The sequence below is a fragment of the Cupressus sempervirens genome, chromosome 6, assembly GCF_028749045.1.
Source record: "Cupressus sempervirens isolate cs-2001-9-10 chromosome 6, ASM2874904v1, whole genome shotgun sequence".
NCBI classification, from domain to species: domain Eukaryota; kingdom Viridiplantae; phylum Streptophyta; class Pinopsida; order Cupressales; family Cupressaceae; genus Cupressus; species Cupressus sempervirens.
In genome coordinates this window covers 556,166,426-556,185,591 of record NC_143123.1, presented here as the reverse complement: position 1 = coordinate 556,185,591, position 19,166 = coordinate 556,166,426, and the positions used below count along the sequence as shown (strand labels likewise).

At 36.8% G+C, this 19,166-nt stretch overlaps 2 protein-coding genes across 2 annotated transcripts; one reads left to right on the top strand and one right to left on the bottom strand.

The window, feature by feature from the left end:
* Positions 1–1,228: 1,228 nt before the first annotated feature.
* Positions 1,229–3,308, bottom strand: LOC149553465 (pectinesterase-like). Its single transcript, XM_089788914.1, has 2 exons — positions 2,182–3,308; positions 1,229–2,072 (listed from the first exon to the last, which is right to left on the bottom strand). Exons 1-2 carry the CDS (start codon positions 3,188–3,190, stop codon positions 1,381–1,383), a joined length of 1,701 nt encoding a protein of 566 aa, XP_089645040.1. The 5' UTR covers positions 3,191–3,308; the 3' UTR covers positions 1,229–1,380.
* A 10,841-nt stretch (positions 3,309–14,149) lies between these two features.
* Positions 14,150–16,428, top strand: LOC149553464 (pectinesterase-like). The gene is made up of 2 exons (XM_089788913.1): positions 14,150–15,362; positions 15,465–16,428. The coding sequence occupies exons 1-2, from the start codon at positions 14,231–14,233 to the stop codon at positions 16,154–16,156; spliced, it is 1,824 nt and encodes a 607-aa protein (XP_089645039.1). The 5' UTR covers positions 14,150–14,230; the 3' UTR covers positions 16,157–16,428.
* The last annotated feature ends 2,738 nt before the right edge of the window (positions 16,429–19,166 follow it).

Sequence of the window (19,166 nt, the reverse complement as noted above, 5' to 3'; positions counted from 1 at the left end):
ACATGCTTTTGTTGATTAGTGAGGTGGGTGTCATAATTTTTATAGAAGCCATTGTTGGAGTTTAGTGTGGAAGGGATAGCTGCTATAGAATACTAACATGTCAAGATAGGATTTGCTTTCAGTGGATATTTTGTCTATCAATTTCAAAATGCAAAGTAGATTATTATGTTTAGTATGAACTAATAAAGTGGGCTCATTCATATTCTAGATGCTTATTAGAAATTAGAAATTTTAAGATGAAGCTTCAATTTGACTATTGTGGGGGTCCATAATTTCAAACATATATGTTGAGATTTATTATTGGTGGATGCTTATTTTAGATTTTTGGCTTTGAAGTCCAAAATCATTCTTGAACAATGAAAACAGATGTTTTGTGTAAATTTATCGAAATGCCTATGGTGGATTTAATACTGGATGGGATGTCTCCTTTAGATTTTCTTTTAATATTTTGATATAAAAACTCTTTTCGTTAAGCATTTATTTGAAGTTTAGATTCTAAATTATAAAAGTGTTTGTATTTAGATGATATTGTTGAGCAATGGGACAGGTTCCATGATTTTAGAGAGGCTTAGATTGAATTGTGGCTTTCTTTCTAAGCTTATTAACATTTTAAAGTGAAAATTCAAATTTGTGTAGAAGAATCTGCATGTTTTGGGTTGTGTTTATCAAATGCTAAAATTGTTGCACATAGAATATATTTTTTGCTAGAAGTTCTCATTACGTTTGACATGATATATTTTTTGTTAGAAGTTCTCATTAGATTTGACATGTTAGGAATGAGACATTAGTTGTTATACAATTTTATATTTTTTTTAAACAAAAGAAATTATTCCATAAATGTACACTTCATACGAACTCTTGAATTGGAGGGTCGTACATTAAATAAAATATTAAATTATACAATTTATACAATTTGACCTATGTATATATTAATTAATCTTGTTTTCTTTTTACATACGCGTTTTTTCTTTCTATCCAAAAATATGACTCATATTTTCATTTTTTTTGGACAAAAGAAATTATTCCATAAATAGTACACTTCATACCAACTCTTGAATTGAAGGGTCATACATTAAATAAAATATTAAGTTGTACAATTTACATTGTCGTGTGTATATGCTTCATTCTATAAAAAAAACTTAATTATATGCTATCAATGTTAAATCCTTCTTTGAACAATACAGTCTCTACAATTTTACCTTTTTAATAATAAAAACTCAAACCAATGTTCTCAAATATAAATATTTCTTTCAATTATACACTATCTTCAATTTACCCTTCTAATAATACCTATCGGCATATCCCTTGCACCTCCATCTGGTGCAAGTGCAAGTATAGCAACAAAAAGAAATAGATACCAATAATCGTACTAAAGGCCCATCAGAGGCCGGAAGTGTAAGCGACTCCCGTAGCTGGAATCCATGAAGCCCCCGAGATGAACTGACCAACCGTGAATTTGGCGGCTTCGGTGGCGCTGCTTATGACGTGAAACCCGGGCCAATTCACACGCTTCGACGTTCCCGCGCCACCTCCAGTGTTGGCGTATTCACCGTAGTACAATGTGCTCAGCGCGAAGTTCCCGTCCCACTCCAACCATCCGGCAGGGTTGATGTGATCTCCGAGCGTGGACTGCATAAACACCGTGCGAGAGTATTCCCTCCACGGCCTCCCCAGATACGTCTGGACCGATCCTTTCACAACTTCAAGATCCGAAGACGCCGTCACTGCGCATTTCTGGATGGAAATCCCCGTGTTCTCATTTGGGTCCGTTCTTGCCTGGGCGGTAATCGTGTTCTGCTGGCCGCTCATGGGACGGCGGGAGATGATGTTGCTGTTCTGTATCACCACCGCAGCGTTGCCGAAGATGAAATCCACGGTGCCGTAGATGTCCACCTCGCGGTAGAATTGGCGCAGGGAGTAGACATACAACGTGTCTTGGTACCCCTTTATGGCACACCTGTACACCGCCGACTGGTCAGAACCAACTCGGAGTGCCACGGCCTGTTGCTTTGCTGGGCCCGCGGTGTTCTCGAACGTCATATCCCTTGCGATGAATCCGTTGCCAGAAACAGCTGCACACATTCACAATATGGATAAAAAATCAATCACATATAATCATTTGCAGGGTGAGCTAATCTTAGACTGTATTTATTCAATATGAAGTGGGTAGCGGAGTCTTACCGACAGTTGCAGTTTGGAAGGTGGTGAAGCCGTCTTGGACGCTCTTGCTTCCACTCACCACGGTTTTGTCCTTCCCGTCTCCCACCAACATCAGATTCGTGATCTTGCTCGATATGTCGACGTTCTCCTTATACGTTCCCGCCTTTATGTAGATGATGTATCTCGTGCCGCTATTCTGAGGCGCGGCGCTGATTGCTTGGGCGATTGTTCGGTAATTGCCGGAACCGTCTTGTGCGACCACCGTGTTCGCTTGGCTGGCCGGGCTTGACGCCTGCAACAGCTTCCGATCTCCCGCTGACACCCATTCGGGAAACCCATCTCCGTTGTCGTAGGTGTTTGCGGATAGCAGGCGGCGGTTGTTAATGGTTTTGGTGGCTGGCAAATTGGAGAACTTGTACATGGACAGCGAGTTGCTGACGAGCTCAGACAAGTTCACAGCCCTGGACGACATGAGAGCCCTGATGGGATTTGTGGCGCTCAAATTGAGATCACGGAATCCGTTCAAGCAGGTCTCCTGATTTGTGAGAGCAGCGCTGAGCCAAACGGGGGAGTCAGAGGCGTTGTGAGAGCAGGCGTTGAGACGATGGATGGTGTCTTCGAAGAGCTCCAGACAATCGCTCCACGCCGCGCGCTCTCTCTCGTTCATCGTGTTGTTTTGGAGAGTGAGAGTGAAGTTGTGGGCTTTTTGAGCTCTTTGCACGCTCACCTGGAAGGCGAGGTTGGTGAGATCGTCCAGCTTGGCGGTGTGATAAGCAGGATACGAAGACATGGACGAGATGCATCGCTCGGGATAGCGGGTCTTACTACACGCCGAGCTCGCCACCTTGGACACACTTCTCCAAGAATGATGATTGTCATGATGTTGGTTGTTGTCGTTTGAGGCCACAGAGGCAACACACACCAGTGCGGCAATAGCCAGAATTGATGTCAGAGCAATTACTACACCTCTGCTTCTCGAGTTTTCTGATTTCTCCACTCCAACTTTGGCATAACCATGACTATTCTTCATGTTGGCAAGCCAATGCTGAATTCAGGCGGGGATATATAGATTCTGGATTGCAAGGGGAAAATGTACTTTCTTAGAACCTCTAATTGGGAGAAATGTGAAGGATGGTTTGAATCTCCAGTGAGCAAAGCATCACAATTTATAGGATGGGATTACGTGAATTGGTCAGTCTGTCTCGGTGGACAGTTTTGAAACGATTACTCCAGTGCCGCCATGAAACTTTCATCCTCTTACGTTCCCAATCGGTACTTGTCGTAGATTTGCTTCTCCTTCTCTTTTTTACTTCAATCGCAACACTATTATTGTCAAATTCAGCAGCCTCGCGGAGAACACCATATTTGTCAGAATCTCGTGCGGCAAAATATAACTTCGGCGATTACATTCAACGTTGGTTTCTCATTTCAATTACACTGCATCATGCTGATCGGCATTCGCTTGTACTTAAGAAGTCCACGACAAGCTTGGAATATAATTATGTTTTTATCAAGTGATTCGTACAAGACTCTCCGCAATTAATTTGACTTTAGATTAATCATGTTAGCATCCAGTTTAAAATCATCCTTTCCTTCTACAATAATTTGCACAAGGGCTTATCGCTCACAAAGTTCTTTTGTTAAACATTTGTCTTTCTAATTTTATGTTAATGGTCAGTCCATGACCACATATTAAGTTTATTTTTCTCCGCATAAATTAGGAAAGCAAATTGTGTTGAACAGCATAAACGAAATTGCTTTCGCAGTTCACGTCGCTTCTAGATTCTGTTTACTTTCTGATCTCTATCCATTACGTTGATTTCTATAAGCAAAAGTTTTCGACTGGGTTAGAAACATAAATTCTATTTGATCGTATTTCTTAAATATATCTTATTGTCATCGACTGATAAAAGGGTTTATAAGTTTGAGGTCTTATAATATGAAGTTAAATCATGAAGACAAATCAATCCGTTAGAGCCCCATGCCGCTTACAATTAACACTGTAGCATTCAACGTTGATTTCTCATTGCCATTACATTGCAAGATTCTCAGTAATTAAGAGGATCATAAAATTAAGCGTGTCAGTAGCCACTTTAAAATCACGATTAGTGACAATTCGCCTTAACTAAGTCGTGGAAGGGCTAATCGATCACAGCGTTATATTTGTCGGTTTCATCAAGAAGCGAGCATTCGCTTGAATCGGTCAGCCCACGACACGTATAACAGCTAGTTTCGTCCGCAGAATCGACGAAAGCAAAAATGTATTGAACATTAAAACGAAATTTCTTTCCCAGTCCACACTTCTAGATTCTGTTTACTTTTTTATATCTATCCGTTAGATTGAACGGTAAATTCTCTCGATTGTGTTTGAAACGTAAATTATGTTTAATCACGTAGATTCTCATTACAAAGACACGGCTGTGATGTAAAGTCGTGTTTATCTTTAAATTAGACACAAGGCGAATCTATTCAAAACTCGTGCAATCCAAAAATCTGCAGTCATTGCTATAATTAGGAAGCTGCAACTTAAATATAAAAGCAACGAAACATTTGTGAAATATTTTCCTTTTCATTTTTATGTATTCTAACTTTGAGAAGTTTCTACTAATATAATTTATATTGATTCGTTTTATAATTAATATTATTAAAATATATTATTATTAAAGGCCTTTACATAATGCAGAATTTGAGAATACTCTATGATGTTTGACATGTATTTATTCATGGTTCAAAATACATGGTCAAAAGTGTTCCACTACCGTAAATAAATACAAAGACTAAGATGAAAGATTATATATATGAGTATTACATAAGTTTTGATGTAATTGACTACTATGCATATCTAGACATCTGATAGATTGATTTAGTTAGCCATTATATTTCATGAGTAATGGCCTAAGAACCCATCTTCCATTAGAATTAATGGAATTCATAATATTCATTGTATTTAGGTGATGTTCATAGATCTAAAGCACTAAAACTTTACCTCTATAAGTGTCACCTAAATGAAATGAGTGTTAAGCATTCTACTCATTCTCATTAGATTTTGTGTTATAAGAAAACCACTACAAGTATAAAACATGTGCCAACAAGTTTGACTCAAAAGCTGCATAGTTGAATAGTGAGAATACTATCACAATGTTTGATCATTGTTAGATTTCATAAAATTTCTCAATGTGATGATGAAAATATGTAGATGAAAAATATTTAGCAATTGCCTAGTATTGGACAATACTGAAGATGATTAATTTCAAAAACCATCTCTCATGAGAATGTATGGAACACTTAGAAGTCATTACATCTAGGTTATGCAAGCATACGTGAAGTCTTGGTGTTTCACCTCTATATGAACATCACCTAGATGCAACAAGAGCTAACTATTCCATTCAATCTTATGAGAGATGGGTTCTTAGGAATCACTACACATGACACATGGGTCAAGAAATTTGTCTTAAAGGGTACATGATAAATCATGGCAGCAATATCACACTTTGAATTATTGTGAAAAGTATCTCTTACTTACCAATGATCAAACATGTTCTTCCACTTCTATATTATCACAAACATAAAACCTATACTTTAATTTATATATTGAACATTTTGTTATTTTTTGGTATAGTTGAATCAAGAAAGGTCCCATTAATTGTAAATATGATCAATTAGGACAATAGAGGATGGGGAAATCTATTTTTGGTGTAGAATTTTTGTATGCCTATAAAACATGGGCCAATGAATCAAGGATAGATGATCTTAATGAGCTTTTAAAAATTTAAAATTATGTCTACAATCATAGGTACACCAAGTTTATATACAAAAATATATATTTCCCTATTCCTTATTATCCTAATTGATCAATTATGTAGTTTTTGCATCAAGCTCTTTGACCCATGTTTCATGAGTAGTAGTTCCTAAGAATCCATCTCTCATGAGAATGAATGGAACACTTAGCACTCATTACATTAAGATGATGCTCATTCAGGGGAAGCATTAGTAGTTCACCTCTATGAGTGTCACCTATCCCCATCCTCTATTAGGATAATAGGGGACGAGGAAATCTATTTCTTTTTGTAGAATTTTGGTATGCATATGATTGCTAGGTCTTGATTTTTAAACCTCATTGAGATGACCTTTCTTGAGTCAACTATGATGGAAAAAGGATGAAGTATGTGATATACAAATCAAAGTATAGGTTTTATGCATATGATAATCTAGAAGCAGATAAACATGTTTGATGACTGATAAGTATGAAGTATTTTCCACAACAAATCAAATTTCGATGTTTCTATAAGGATTCAATTGTGTAGTTTTTGAATCAAATTCATTGATCCATGTTTCATGAGTAGTGGTTCCTAAGAGGCCATCTCTCACGAGGTGTATAAAAGACAACACTCATTGCATCTAGGTGATGCTAATAGAGGTGAAGCATCGAGACTTCACCTCTATGAGCATCACCTATCACCATCCCATACTACAATAATAAAGGATAGGGAAACCTATTATTGTGTATAATTTTGGTACAACTATGATTGTAGGGTCTTGACTTTTCATGCTCGTCAAGATTATCTTTCTTGAGTTAACTATGACAATAAATTAATGAAATGTTCAATATACATATTAATCCCAAGTTGACTATGACCAAAAAAATAAAATTAAATGTTCAATATACAAATTATTCTTGAGTTAACTATGACTTAAAAATAATAAAATGTTCAATATACAAATTAATGTGTCCACAAGAAAGGTCATCTTGATGAGCATGAAAAGTTGAGATCCTACAACCATAGGCATACCAAAATTTGACACAAAAATAGATTCCCCGTTCTATACATAGGGTATGGGATAGGTGATGTTCATAGAGGAGAAGTTTCAATGCTTCACCTTTGTGTGCAGTAACTAGATGTAATGAATGCTAAGTTTTCCATTCATTCTCATGATAAATGGGTTCTTAGTAACAACTACTTGTGAAATAAGGGCCAATTAGCTTAACTCAAAACATACATAGTTGAATCCTGAGAGTAGTATCATGATGTTTGATCATTTTAAGATATCACAAAAAATATCAGTTCAATGATGAAAAGATGTAGATGACAAATATTTAGCAATACTATAATATTGCACAATGCTCAAAGCTTATTTATTTGAAGCATATGTTAACATTCTATAAGAAACATGCTCTAACCAATATTTTGAGATCATATGATGACATCTTTACAAACATACTCCTTTATAATTTGAAACTTTGAACTAAAATAACTTCTATCGAATTCATTGTTGTTACATCTAATGAACTATTCCTTCCCAACCATCAAGATAAATTATAATATATAAATTAACAAACATTAACACTGAATTGAATTGAATTTATATTAAGTTGATTAGCAAACATTGACACTACAACAAATTCAATTGAATTTATATTAAGTAAATTAGCAAACATTGACACTACAACAAATTGAATTTAAATTATATCAACCTGATTACTAAACATGTTTTGAGGAGAGATGACCATGAGTAGAGGCTTCCAGATTTGATCTTTTCTCTATTTGAAAGTAAACGACCTTCACTTTCAACAGGCATCTCAATCAGGTTTGGTCGGGATAAGAAAAAATAAGCAAAACGATTAGATTCCACGTACTCTTCCGTGCACACATAGCGTTCTGCACGTGATCGATAAAAATGCAGATCCAATCTCTATACAATGCATTCCAAGCTCCCTGGAATCAATCTACATCAAATGAGAAATCAAACCGCTCTGTTCACGTAGACGTTTAAATGTTTGGCGGCAACTCTTTATGATAAACCTGTGGTTGAATGGCTTGATGGAGGGTGCATGGATTTGCATGAATCAACCAAATTGTTTGAATTATGTTGCCTACAATTGTAGAAGACGTGGTTACAACGATATTAACCTCTCACGCATCTAGGCTGAGAAGAATTAAGGTCCAGTCAAAACTATACTAAGCGGCTATTAATGTTTGACCCGGGTGCTCATCTGGCCATGAGTAAAAAGGGCGAAAAAAGAGAATCTTGTACAAAATGCTTTTTAAGTGACACGAATCACAAGAATACTTTGCAATGAAAGAAAACAAGATATAATGAATGGACTTAATTTAGTAACAGTGCCTGCTTGCCGTGGGCTTTCTCTATCCAAGTAAAAGTTTCCTTCGCAAACGAAATCCACGTCCTCCGAGCTGTTGAGTTTAAATGAAAAATAAATCGAGATGAAGAGAGGACAAGCAATGTAGAGTTTTAAGAGAATGAGAATTTCGTGCCCTTCGAACTCCTTTATGTGTCAAGACTCAATAGTCAGAGAAGTTCATTAGACAAGGTAAGTTCATTCAATAAGGTTTGAATAGCAGAGATTGTGGGTGCAACAAACAAGTTAAAACATTCCGAATGCGCTGTAATCTATCATTAACATTTATTGGATGGACTATTAGATAATCCAGATATGTTGCAATTGCTAAAGTGGAGCTGCAAGAAGTTAAGGAACTAACATAGCTCTCTGCCTAACTTTTTGGTTAAAAATAAGGCATGTGTGTTTGGCGATGGGCTGGCTTAAAAGAGGGTTGGCAGTTCCACTCCACGAGTAAATAGTAAGTCCTATTTCTAGGTTCTAGTTTGTCTATATGAGTTGTATCTCAATGTGATATCAAATAGTATGTTAGGGGCTCCAAGCTAGTATATTTATGTTAAATCACACTTAACCTAATCATGAATTGACTAGTAGTTTAGTTTTTTTATTATAAAAGGTAGCAAGAGGGTGCTGATCTATGGTACAAACAATAGACACTAGACACTGTGATACAACATATTAACAACATCTAGTGACAAACATCTAGGAAACACATCAACTAAAGTCTACCTATATAAAAAAACAAAGGTCTAAATGCAACAAACCCACCAACCATGGTCTGCATTGCTAAGAATCAGCATGGGACAAGTCCCCTTGCTACATTATCAAACAAAAAATAGGAACAAAGGACCTAGATGAGTCCTTTAAAACTATAAGCAACCACTCGGTCACGGGAAGAAAAGAAACAAAGAGGGGGAGAGAAACTCATCCTTACAAGGCCTAGAAACTAACCTCAGGCAATGGGTAGCCTATTCCTCTTTCACCCTCATAACTATAGGTCCATATCCAATAGAACTGCCTGTTAAGGTCAGCATTCCCAAAAATCTTGCACCCCTCTGCACACTCCCTTCCCACCACAATATTGAAGGGATCTAGCTCCATAGAAGCAGGAGGTGGGAAGATAACAAATCCAATGCTAGGGGAGAGAAACCCCCAAACATAAGTGCTATCACTAATAGCACCCCAACTACCTTCCCCTCCAATAAAGACTACCTCCACACCCAAAATCACAATGAACTCCACCTCTATAGGAGTCAATCTTATTGTTAAAAACATGGAGGGAGCAACCAAAAAACTTTAAGTCCACCACATAGAAGGAACATCCCAAATCCACAAATGGAGAAGAAAAGAAGTTGTCCTGCCAAAAAAGAGTGTCCTTCCCATTACCAACACTCCATTTCACCTTACTATTGGCAGACTCTCTGGCTCTTATAATACCATTCCATATATTTGATCCATTGGGAGTTAACCCTCCATAAAGAAAGTGTCTAATTGAAGGTCTACAAAGGTATTTGTCTTCCATGAGGTCCCTCCAATCCCCGTTGTTGGAAAAGATTCTCCAAATCTGTTTAGCTTGGAGAGATTTATTGAAAGGTCTTAGTCTTCTTATTCCTGAACCCCCATACATTTTTTGGAGGCACACATTGTCCCATGCCACCAAGGGAAATCTCTTGTTGTCTTTCGATCTAGACCAAAGAAAATACCTCTAGATCTTCTCCAAAAGATCAACATACTTGCTGGGAATCCCAAAGAGACTTAAAGCATAAGTTGGGAGATTTTGAAGAGTGGATTTGACCAACTGAATCTTGCCAGCTTGGCCAAGAGTGACTCTTTTCCAAACATCCAATTTCTTATTAAACCTATCTATTAGGTTATTCCAAAAAAAAAGGGGGTTTGAGGCCAATGGGAGACCCAAATAGATAGAAGGGAGGCTTCCCAAATCATAGCCCAAAATATCAACACTTTTCCTCTGTCTCTCAACTGGAGTGTTAATGAATAATATAGAGCTCTTGTTCCAGTTTATTAGCTGCCCCAAGCCCCTAGAGTAAGAGCTTGAGATCTTTTTCACCACCTTGGCTTCACCAACCATGGCTTCCCCCCATAATATTTTCATCCACAAATTGTTGATGAGAGAAAACTAGTGGACCATAAGAAGATTTGATTCCAGATAGAGCACCAATATTTCTACTGGCAGAAATCATCCTTCCAAGACATTCAACCAAAATAATGAAAATAATGGGTGAGATCAGATCTCCTTGCCTGAGCCCTCTTGAGGGTTTGAAGAAAACAAAGGGGGAGCCATTTACCCAAATAGCCAGAGAGGTAGTAGTCACCAACTAGTTAATAAGTTTGATGACCCTAGAATTAAATCCAAAGGCTTTATGAACTTTGAAAAGAAAGGACCAGTCCACCCGATCATAATCCTTGGACAAATCAAGCTTGAGGAGGAAACCTTCTCTCTTTCCTTCTTCCAAAGAATGGATAAATTCATGGATAATTGTAATTGAGTCTAGGATTTGTCGCCCCGGGACAAAGCTAGATTGTTGAGGAACTACAGTGGATGGGAGGACGTTGATAATACTTGAAGCTAGCACTTTTGAAATAATCTTGTAGAATGAGTTGCAAAGGCTAATAGGTCTGATTTGGTCCAAAGAATCCACCCCAGGCACTTTTAGAATAAGCACAAGGAAAGTGGCATTTACCTCCTTGAGCAGACTCTTGGCTCCAAAGAACTCTTGAACTGTTTTGGTGTTATCTAGATGGACCACATTCCAAAACATGTGAAGGAAAAAAGTTGGGAAACTATCCGGGCCCAAAAACTTGTTTGTAGGAAGGTAAAAGATAACCTACTCAACTTCCAAAGGGGAAGGGATAGCTTCAATCATTGCGTTCTCCTCTGGTTGAATCAGAGCTGAGATATTCAAAATGATTTTGAACTCATCTCAATCCACAAGATTAGAGTCTCTCAAAAGAAGATTAGAGCAGAATGATATAGCCTTAATAGTTATATCATTTTCCTCTTCTAGAACAACTTCCCCCTACTTGATTTTGCTGCTTTTGTTGTAAACTCCACGTTTCAAAGTAGAGGTATGGAAGAACATGGTATTTTTGTCCCCCTCTTTTAACAAGACAACCCTCGATCTCTTTTAACCATATTTAACTTGATCATGGATTGGCTAATAGTTTAACTAGTAGAGAAGTCTAGTAGTAATTGAAAGGTCTTATGTTTAAATAATTATTAGATCATTCTTGCATTAAAAGAAAGGTCCTAAATTAGAATATTAATTAGATGGCTCATATGCACTAGCAACAATTTGATATTAAGACCTTTCATTTTCTACTAGAGTTCTCAACTAAGCTCTTGCCCCCTTTTCAACCATCTAGGACTCAAATTGAGGTCCTTCCATTTGCTACTAGAATGCTCTACTAACCAAGCTATTGGTCCCTCTATAGATAATCCATCATCAATTTGAAATCACATTATTTCTAATACCCCTATTAAGTCACACCACAAGTGTTTAACACTCCTAGTCTAACTCTAATATGATATGCGAGGAATGACTTATATGACCAAGCTAAGACATGGAACTAAGATCTTATCTAGAGTCTTTATCCCAATCTATTCTACCAAAATCATGTTATCTTTTTAAATCAAATACATGTTATTAATAAACAAGTCACTACAACAAGCTTGTTCTAAAGCTTCTAATAAAATAATTAAGAATTAAATATATTTATATTAATTTTTCCACATTTTCAAATTCCTTTATTTCATTTTTTGTATTTTTATTATATATACCTTTTTTTTATACATTTCTTCTTCTTGAAGTATTCACCTTCAACATTACCAAGATGATTGTAAAACTAACTAAATTTTAACCCTTTCTTTGTTCATTTCTATTCATAACATTTTTTCCTACCGAGGCTCTTTTTCTTGACTTGAGAGGCAAAAGCATTTGTCTAATTAGCCTCATCATCTCTATTAAGGATCTCTTAATTTCACGTTGTAGCAATATATCCAAATAATTAAATCTCATAGTGGTCAACTTTCTACTCAATGTGAGTACAACATTGAGATTATATGTTTAAAAAATAGTAGTATGAAGATGGAATCTTTATCAACAATAGTCACATTTGCACTAATGAGACTATTCAAAGTACCTTTGAACTTTAAGAGAACTTAAATTACCGAGATCAATGCATTTATAAATAATTTCATAATTGAGTTTGTAGTGTGTGCTTTTACATCATTCTTATTTATGTTCATATATTGTAATAATTTTATTTTATTCTTATTTTGGTAGGGTTACATTCTACCCTTTTTCTAACAATCTACCACCAATAAACAAGTTTATCAAGGCTAGTGTTTGCCTAGATTCCGTGTCAAATAACATCATTGATCTCTTCTAATAATTATGTTAATAATATAGGTGAAGTTTGATGAAATAAATTTTTTATTTCATCTAATGATGCTATCATATATAATTGTTAGTGTGAGTGAACATAATATACATAGCCTCAAATATAGTATTTGGATCAACATCATCATGCAAAAGTTTATTTTTATTAAATAATATCAACATAGATAGACGTTGACATCTTTGCCTTCATATAGCAAGATTAAAACAATATGAGGTAGCATATATATCAACTAGTCTATTCAACTAAACAACTACGTGCAAGGGGGTATTGTCTATCAAAGTCACCCAGATGTTGAACCTAACCCAAATAAGCCTCTAGGAGTTTTAAACCTTGGTGGATGACTTTCTCTATCTCATGTCATCATCCTTGGCAATTATGTCTAAGCAATTGAACTACAATTGTTTGATACAAAATTTATTTTCGATTAAAAGAATAAAATAAATGTAAAGCTATCCAAATGTATTCTTGAAATTTATATCATATAAAAATAACTTTAATAATATTATTTTCACAAAAAAATTATTACTTTTATATTTATTAATATTAAATCTTGCACAACTTATTTTAAATGATGTCAAGAATCAAGTCTATTATCTTATTCTAATATAAATTATTGAAATTGAAGCATTTTGAAATCTCAAATCTATTATCTTATTCTAATATAAAATATTGAAATTGAAGCACTTTGAATAGATTTTATATTTTGAAAAGAAAATTTGAACTTAGCAACATCTAGATATCTAGACTTTATGAATAAACTTAATAATTTTAACAATTTTAAATATATTTTTTTACCTCTAACTAATAAATCTATTCATCACTAGAAACAACAGATGTGCATTTATGAAAGGAGATACATTAAAAAATACGATCAAATAGAATTTATGTCGTTAACGTAGCCGAATACTTTTTGCTTATACCATTCAACCTAATGAATAGAGATAGAAAAGTAAACAGAATCTAGAAGCGGGAGCTGCGAAAGCAAATTCGATAGTGTTCAATTTGCTTTCCTAATTTCTGCGGCTGAATATAAACTTTATACGCGGTAATGGGCTGACCAAGAAGTTAAATTTAGAAAAACAACTGTTTGAGAAGTGTTCCATAACCCGACCAAGGCTAATAATTGTGGAAGGAAAGCATGACTTTAAACTGGACGCTAATATGCTTAATCTAAGGTCAACTTAATTATATTGCAAGCTTGCGTTCGTGGAATTTCAAAGTACAAGCGAATGCCGTCAGCGTGATGCAGTCTAATTGAAATGAGAAAGCAACGTTCAATGCAATTGCCTTTATATTTGGCGGCACGAGATTCTGACGAATATGGTGTTCTCCGCGAGGCTGCTGAATTTGACAATAATAGTGTTGCGATTGAGGTTAAAAAGAAAAGGAGAAACAAATCCACGACAAGCATCAATTGGGAACGTTTCATGGCGGCACCCGCGGAGTAATCGTTTCAAAACTGTCCGCCGAGACAGACTGACCAATTTACATAATCCCATCCTATAAATTGCGATGCTTTGCTCACTGGAGATTCAAACCGTCCATTGCAAAGCTCTAAGCAAGTACTTTTCCCCTTGCAATCTAAAATCTATATATCCTCGCCTGAATTCAGCATTGGCTTGCCCCTGCAACATGAAGAATAGTCATGGTTATGCCAAAGTTGGAGTGGAGAAAGCAGAAACCTCGAGAAGCAGAGGTGTAGCAATTGCTCTGACATCAATTCTGGCTATTGCCGCACTGGTGTGTGTTGCCTCTGTGGCCTCAAACGACAGCAACCAACATCCTCACGACAATCGTCATTCTTGGAGAAGTGTGTCCAAAGTGGCGAGCTCGGCGTGTAGCAAGGCCCGCTATCCCGAGCGATGCATCTCGTCCATGTCTTCGTATCCTGCTTATCACACCGCCAAGCTGGAGGATCTCACCAACCTCGCCTTCCAGGTGAGCCTGCAAAGAGCTCAAAAAGCCCACAACTTCACTCTCACTCTCCAAAACAACACGATGAACGAGAGAGAGCGCGCGGCGTGGAGCGATTGTCTGGAGCTCTTCGAAGACACCATCCATCGTCTCAACGTCTGCTCTCACAACGCCTCTGACTCCCCCGTTTGGCTCAGCGCTGCTCTCACAAATCAGGAGACCTGCTTGAACGGATTCCGTGATCTCAATTTGAGCGCCACAAATCCCATCAGGGCTCTCATGTCGTCCAGGGCTGTGAACTTGTCTGAGCTCGTCAGCAACTCGCTGTCCATGTACAAGCTCTCCAATTTGCCAGCCACCAAGACCATTAACAACCGCCGCCTGCTATCCTCAAACGCCAACGACAACGGAGATGGGTTTCCCGAATGGCTGTCGGGGGGAGATCGGAAGCTGTTGCAGGCGTCAAGCCCGGCCAGCCAAGCGAATGCGGTGGTCGCACAAGACGGTTCCGGCAATTACCGAACAATCGCCCAAGCAATCAGCGCCGCGCCTCAGAATAGCGGGACGAGATACATCATCTACATCAAGGCGGGAACATACAAGGAGAACATCGACATATCGAAAAAGATCACGAATCTGATGTTGGTGGGAGACGGGAAGGATAAAACCGTGGTGAGTGGAAGCAAGAGCGTCCAAGACGGCTTCACCACCTTCAAATCGGCAACTGTCGGTAAGACTCCACTACCCACTCCATATTGAATAGATACAGTCTAAGATCAATTCACCCTTCAAATGATTGTATGTGATTGATTTTTATCCATATTGTGTGCAGCTGTTTCTGGCAACGGATTCATCGCAAGGGATATGACGTTCGAGAACACCGCGGGTGCAGCGAAGCACCAGGCCGTGGCACTCCGAGTGGGGTCAGACAGATCAGCGGTGTACAGGTGCGGCATAAAAGGGTACCAAGACACATTGTATGTCTACTCACTCCGCCAATTCTACCGCGAGGTGGACATCTACGGCACCGTGGATTTCATCTTCGGCAACGCTGCGGTGGTGATACAGAACAGCAACATCATCGCCCGGCGTCCCATGAGCGGCCAGAAGAACACGATTACCGCCCAGGGAAGAACCGACCCCAACGAGAACACGGGGATTTCCATCCAGAAATGCGCAGTGACGGCGTCTTCTGATCTGGAGGCAGTGAAAGGGTCCGTCCAGACGTTTCTGGGGAGGCCGTGGAAGGAATACTCTCGCACGGTGTTTATGCAGTCCACTCTCGGAGATCACATCGACCCTGCCGGATGGTTGGAGTGGGACGGGAACTTCGCGCTGAGCACATTGTACTACGGCGAATACGCCAACACCGGAGGCGGCGCGGGAACTGCGAAGCGTGTGAGCTGGCCCGGGTTTCACATCATCAGCAGCTCCACCGAAGCAGCCAAGTTCACCGTTGCTCAGCTCATCTCGGGGGCTTCATGGATTCCAGCTACGGGAGTCGCTTACACTTCCGGCCTCTAGATTATAGGCGGCCTTTACTACGATCATAGATCTGCTTACCGCTATTCTTTTGTTTCTTTTATATATTCTTTTTATGGTGTAAACCTCGCCCAATAATTTGCTCGCCCCATCGCAGCAATCAGCCACTTGTAAACAGTGTAATGAAACCTTCGTTCCCTGTTCTTGCGGCGGCTCGGGGAATAACATGGAGGCACATCAATATGGAATTAATGAAAACGAATGTCTTTATTTTTTTCTAAATAGAAAATAAATGCTTTAATTACAATTTTCTACACGTTGTTCGGAAAGTACATATTCTTTATTTACGAAACATTGAAGAATGATTAAAACTTCATCTCTACTCCACTCATTGCTGGAATTCAGTGAAAATTTTGCTTTATTTACCATCTTCTAATTTAAATATATAATTAAAATTTGTTACATGTTTTTGTTTTCTTTCCCTATTCTAATTTGTAGAATTATGGATTGACAATCGGTCAAGTTTTGTAATTCTATTGTCAAATAAAAAATATGAATAGTCTTATTTATTTCTAATTAAAATTTATTTATATGATTTGTTACACACTTAATCATGACAAAATGAAGTGATATAATTAGTATAATACATAGATTATGTAAGAAATATGTTACAAGGAAAATAAGAAAAATTAAATGTGATTCATTAATTGTTTCTAGATCAATGCTATGTTAATCTCTTTGAAAGACAAAAAAATTGATTAAGATATTTTACATCATTATTCATATATAAGGAATCATTTTGCACCTTAAAGGTGGTTTTTAGGAGGATCATTAAAGTCCTACAATGAAGCTATTGATCGTTGTGCAGGAAAAATAAAATTAAAACTTCCATTCCATATTATAAAAACATTGTCAATCTAACATTTTACCACTCAAGAAAATGTAAATAATCTACATGCATTTTTTTTTGGTGGAGAGGGTATTTAAATTATGAGGGCTAGCATTGTGATATAATGTCCCATGACATAGCAATGATTGTTGCATATTTTTGATCAAAGCCTTACTATTTTCTTTTGTTTCAAGCCTTAGAAAGATTGTATCTTTTTTCCTTTGAAACTCATGATTTTGTTTTCATCTTCTTTTTACATTTATCCTTTCACCATTACAAGCTAAAAGTGACAACTTATTAAATTTCTTATTTTAGATAATTTCCCTCTCTATTATATTCCTATACTATATTATTTAAAATTATTATAAACATTATATTGTTAAAATGATTTCTTTGCATAATTTGTTCATTTTCCATATTTTTCTCATGAAATCTTAAAAGGAAAATAATTGAAGTAGAATATAAGAAGACACCAGCATCACCCATGAAAAAATGTTTGAATTTTTTAATATACTTTAAACTCCCAACGATTGAAATAATTTTGTAGAGATCCTTTTATAAATTTAAATAGATCAAGTTATCATTGTGATGCATTTTCTTACCCATGATGATATTTGGGGTTAGTTATATGGTAGTAATTTGATCCAAAACAAAGACTTCATTTTAAAATGCATTCACAAAGGTTGTATAAAGCTCATAAGGATTTAAAAAATAGATATAATCAAATTTACATTAATATTTTGAAATATAAAATATAGCCTAAAGATCCATATAGACTCTATAATTATAGTATAATCAGTTGCACACAATGCCTTAAATATGAATCATATTTGATTTCCAAATAAACCAATAAGCACTTTCTTATTATTACTAACTTCAATTGTGATTGTATTATGATATAAGTTATGTATATCATAATTATACATAATATTTTGAAACTAAATCAATTTCATATTCCTAGAATATTAAATTTCATTTAATATCCTTCCATATTCTAAATTTTTTCTTAAACTAATATTTTACCACTCGAGGGCTGATGTAAATAGTCTAAATGCATTTATTTTGGTGGAGGGGACCTAGTAAATATGAGGATTAACATTTTGATAATGTCCCAATACCTAACAAGGATTGGTGAATATTTTTTGTTGAAGCCTTACTATTTTCTTTAATTTCAAGCCTTAAAAAGATTTTTTTTTTTTCCCTTGAAATTCATGATTTTTTTTCATATTGTTTTCACATTCATCTTGTCATCTTTAAAAGGTAAAAGTGAGAGCTCATTAAATTTTTAATTTAGAAGATTTCCTTCTCTATTATTGAATATGTTAACTTATGGCCTAGCGAAGAAGTCACAGGTTTTGGTAGACAAACATAAGACTATCAGCAAGGTCTCGTGCGGAGATATGTAAGTTCTCATGCGAAGATCTAGATAAATTGTTGTGAAGAAGTGACAAGACAAATGGGGCTTGTGCAAAATCTTGCAAAATTCTGCGCAAAATTTGAGACTAGATAGATAATAGAATTAAACTTTGAAGAGAGTTTGATAGTTTTAGACTGTTCGGATAGATTGTTGGCATGTTTGAGAGGTATCAGATAGATTGCAAGGTTGATTTTTAGATTGTGAAATAGCATTGGGTTTCAAGTAAGACAAAGTGTTTTCAACAGGACATGGGAAGCAAGCAATAGTTGAATACAATCCAACTGAGGGCAAAGCAACTCAGAGGGACAACAGAGTCTTGACTTTAAGTTTGTTTAAGTAGGTTTGGACATCTTTAAGATTCAATAACAAATATGCTTTACGCCTAGAAATAGAAAATGGTAGAGAAGGAAAAACCTTTGTTCCACAACTTATACACATGTGTGCACCTGATACAGTCGTGTCACCCCGTAGAGGGTGCCCATGTTTTTGGTGTATTCAAAGGGCTTAATAAAAAATATGCTAAGTGAACACCCTTGTGGCAGGGGTCAAGCATGTATACCACCTTCCAACACCTAGTAGCATGCCTATGGTGAGTTCTATAGGAGAGATTCTTCCCCCTCCTTGCAGAAAGATTATGCCTCCTTTCAGAGGTGAACCGAGTAGCCTCTAACTAAAAGATTTTTTAGTTGGCTTCCTTTTGTATTAATCCCTGTGGCTCTGCAAGCAGAGTTGAGACCAGTAGCCCA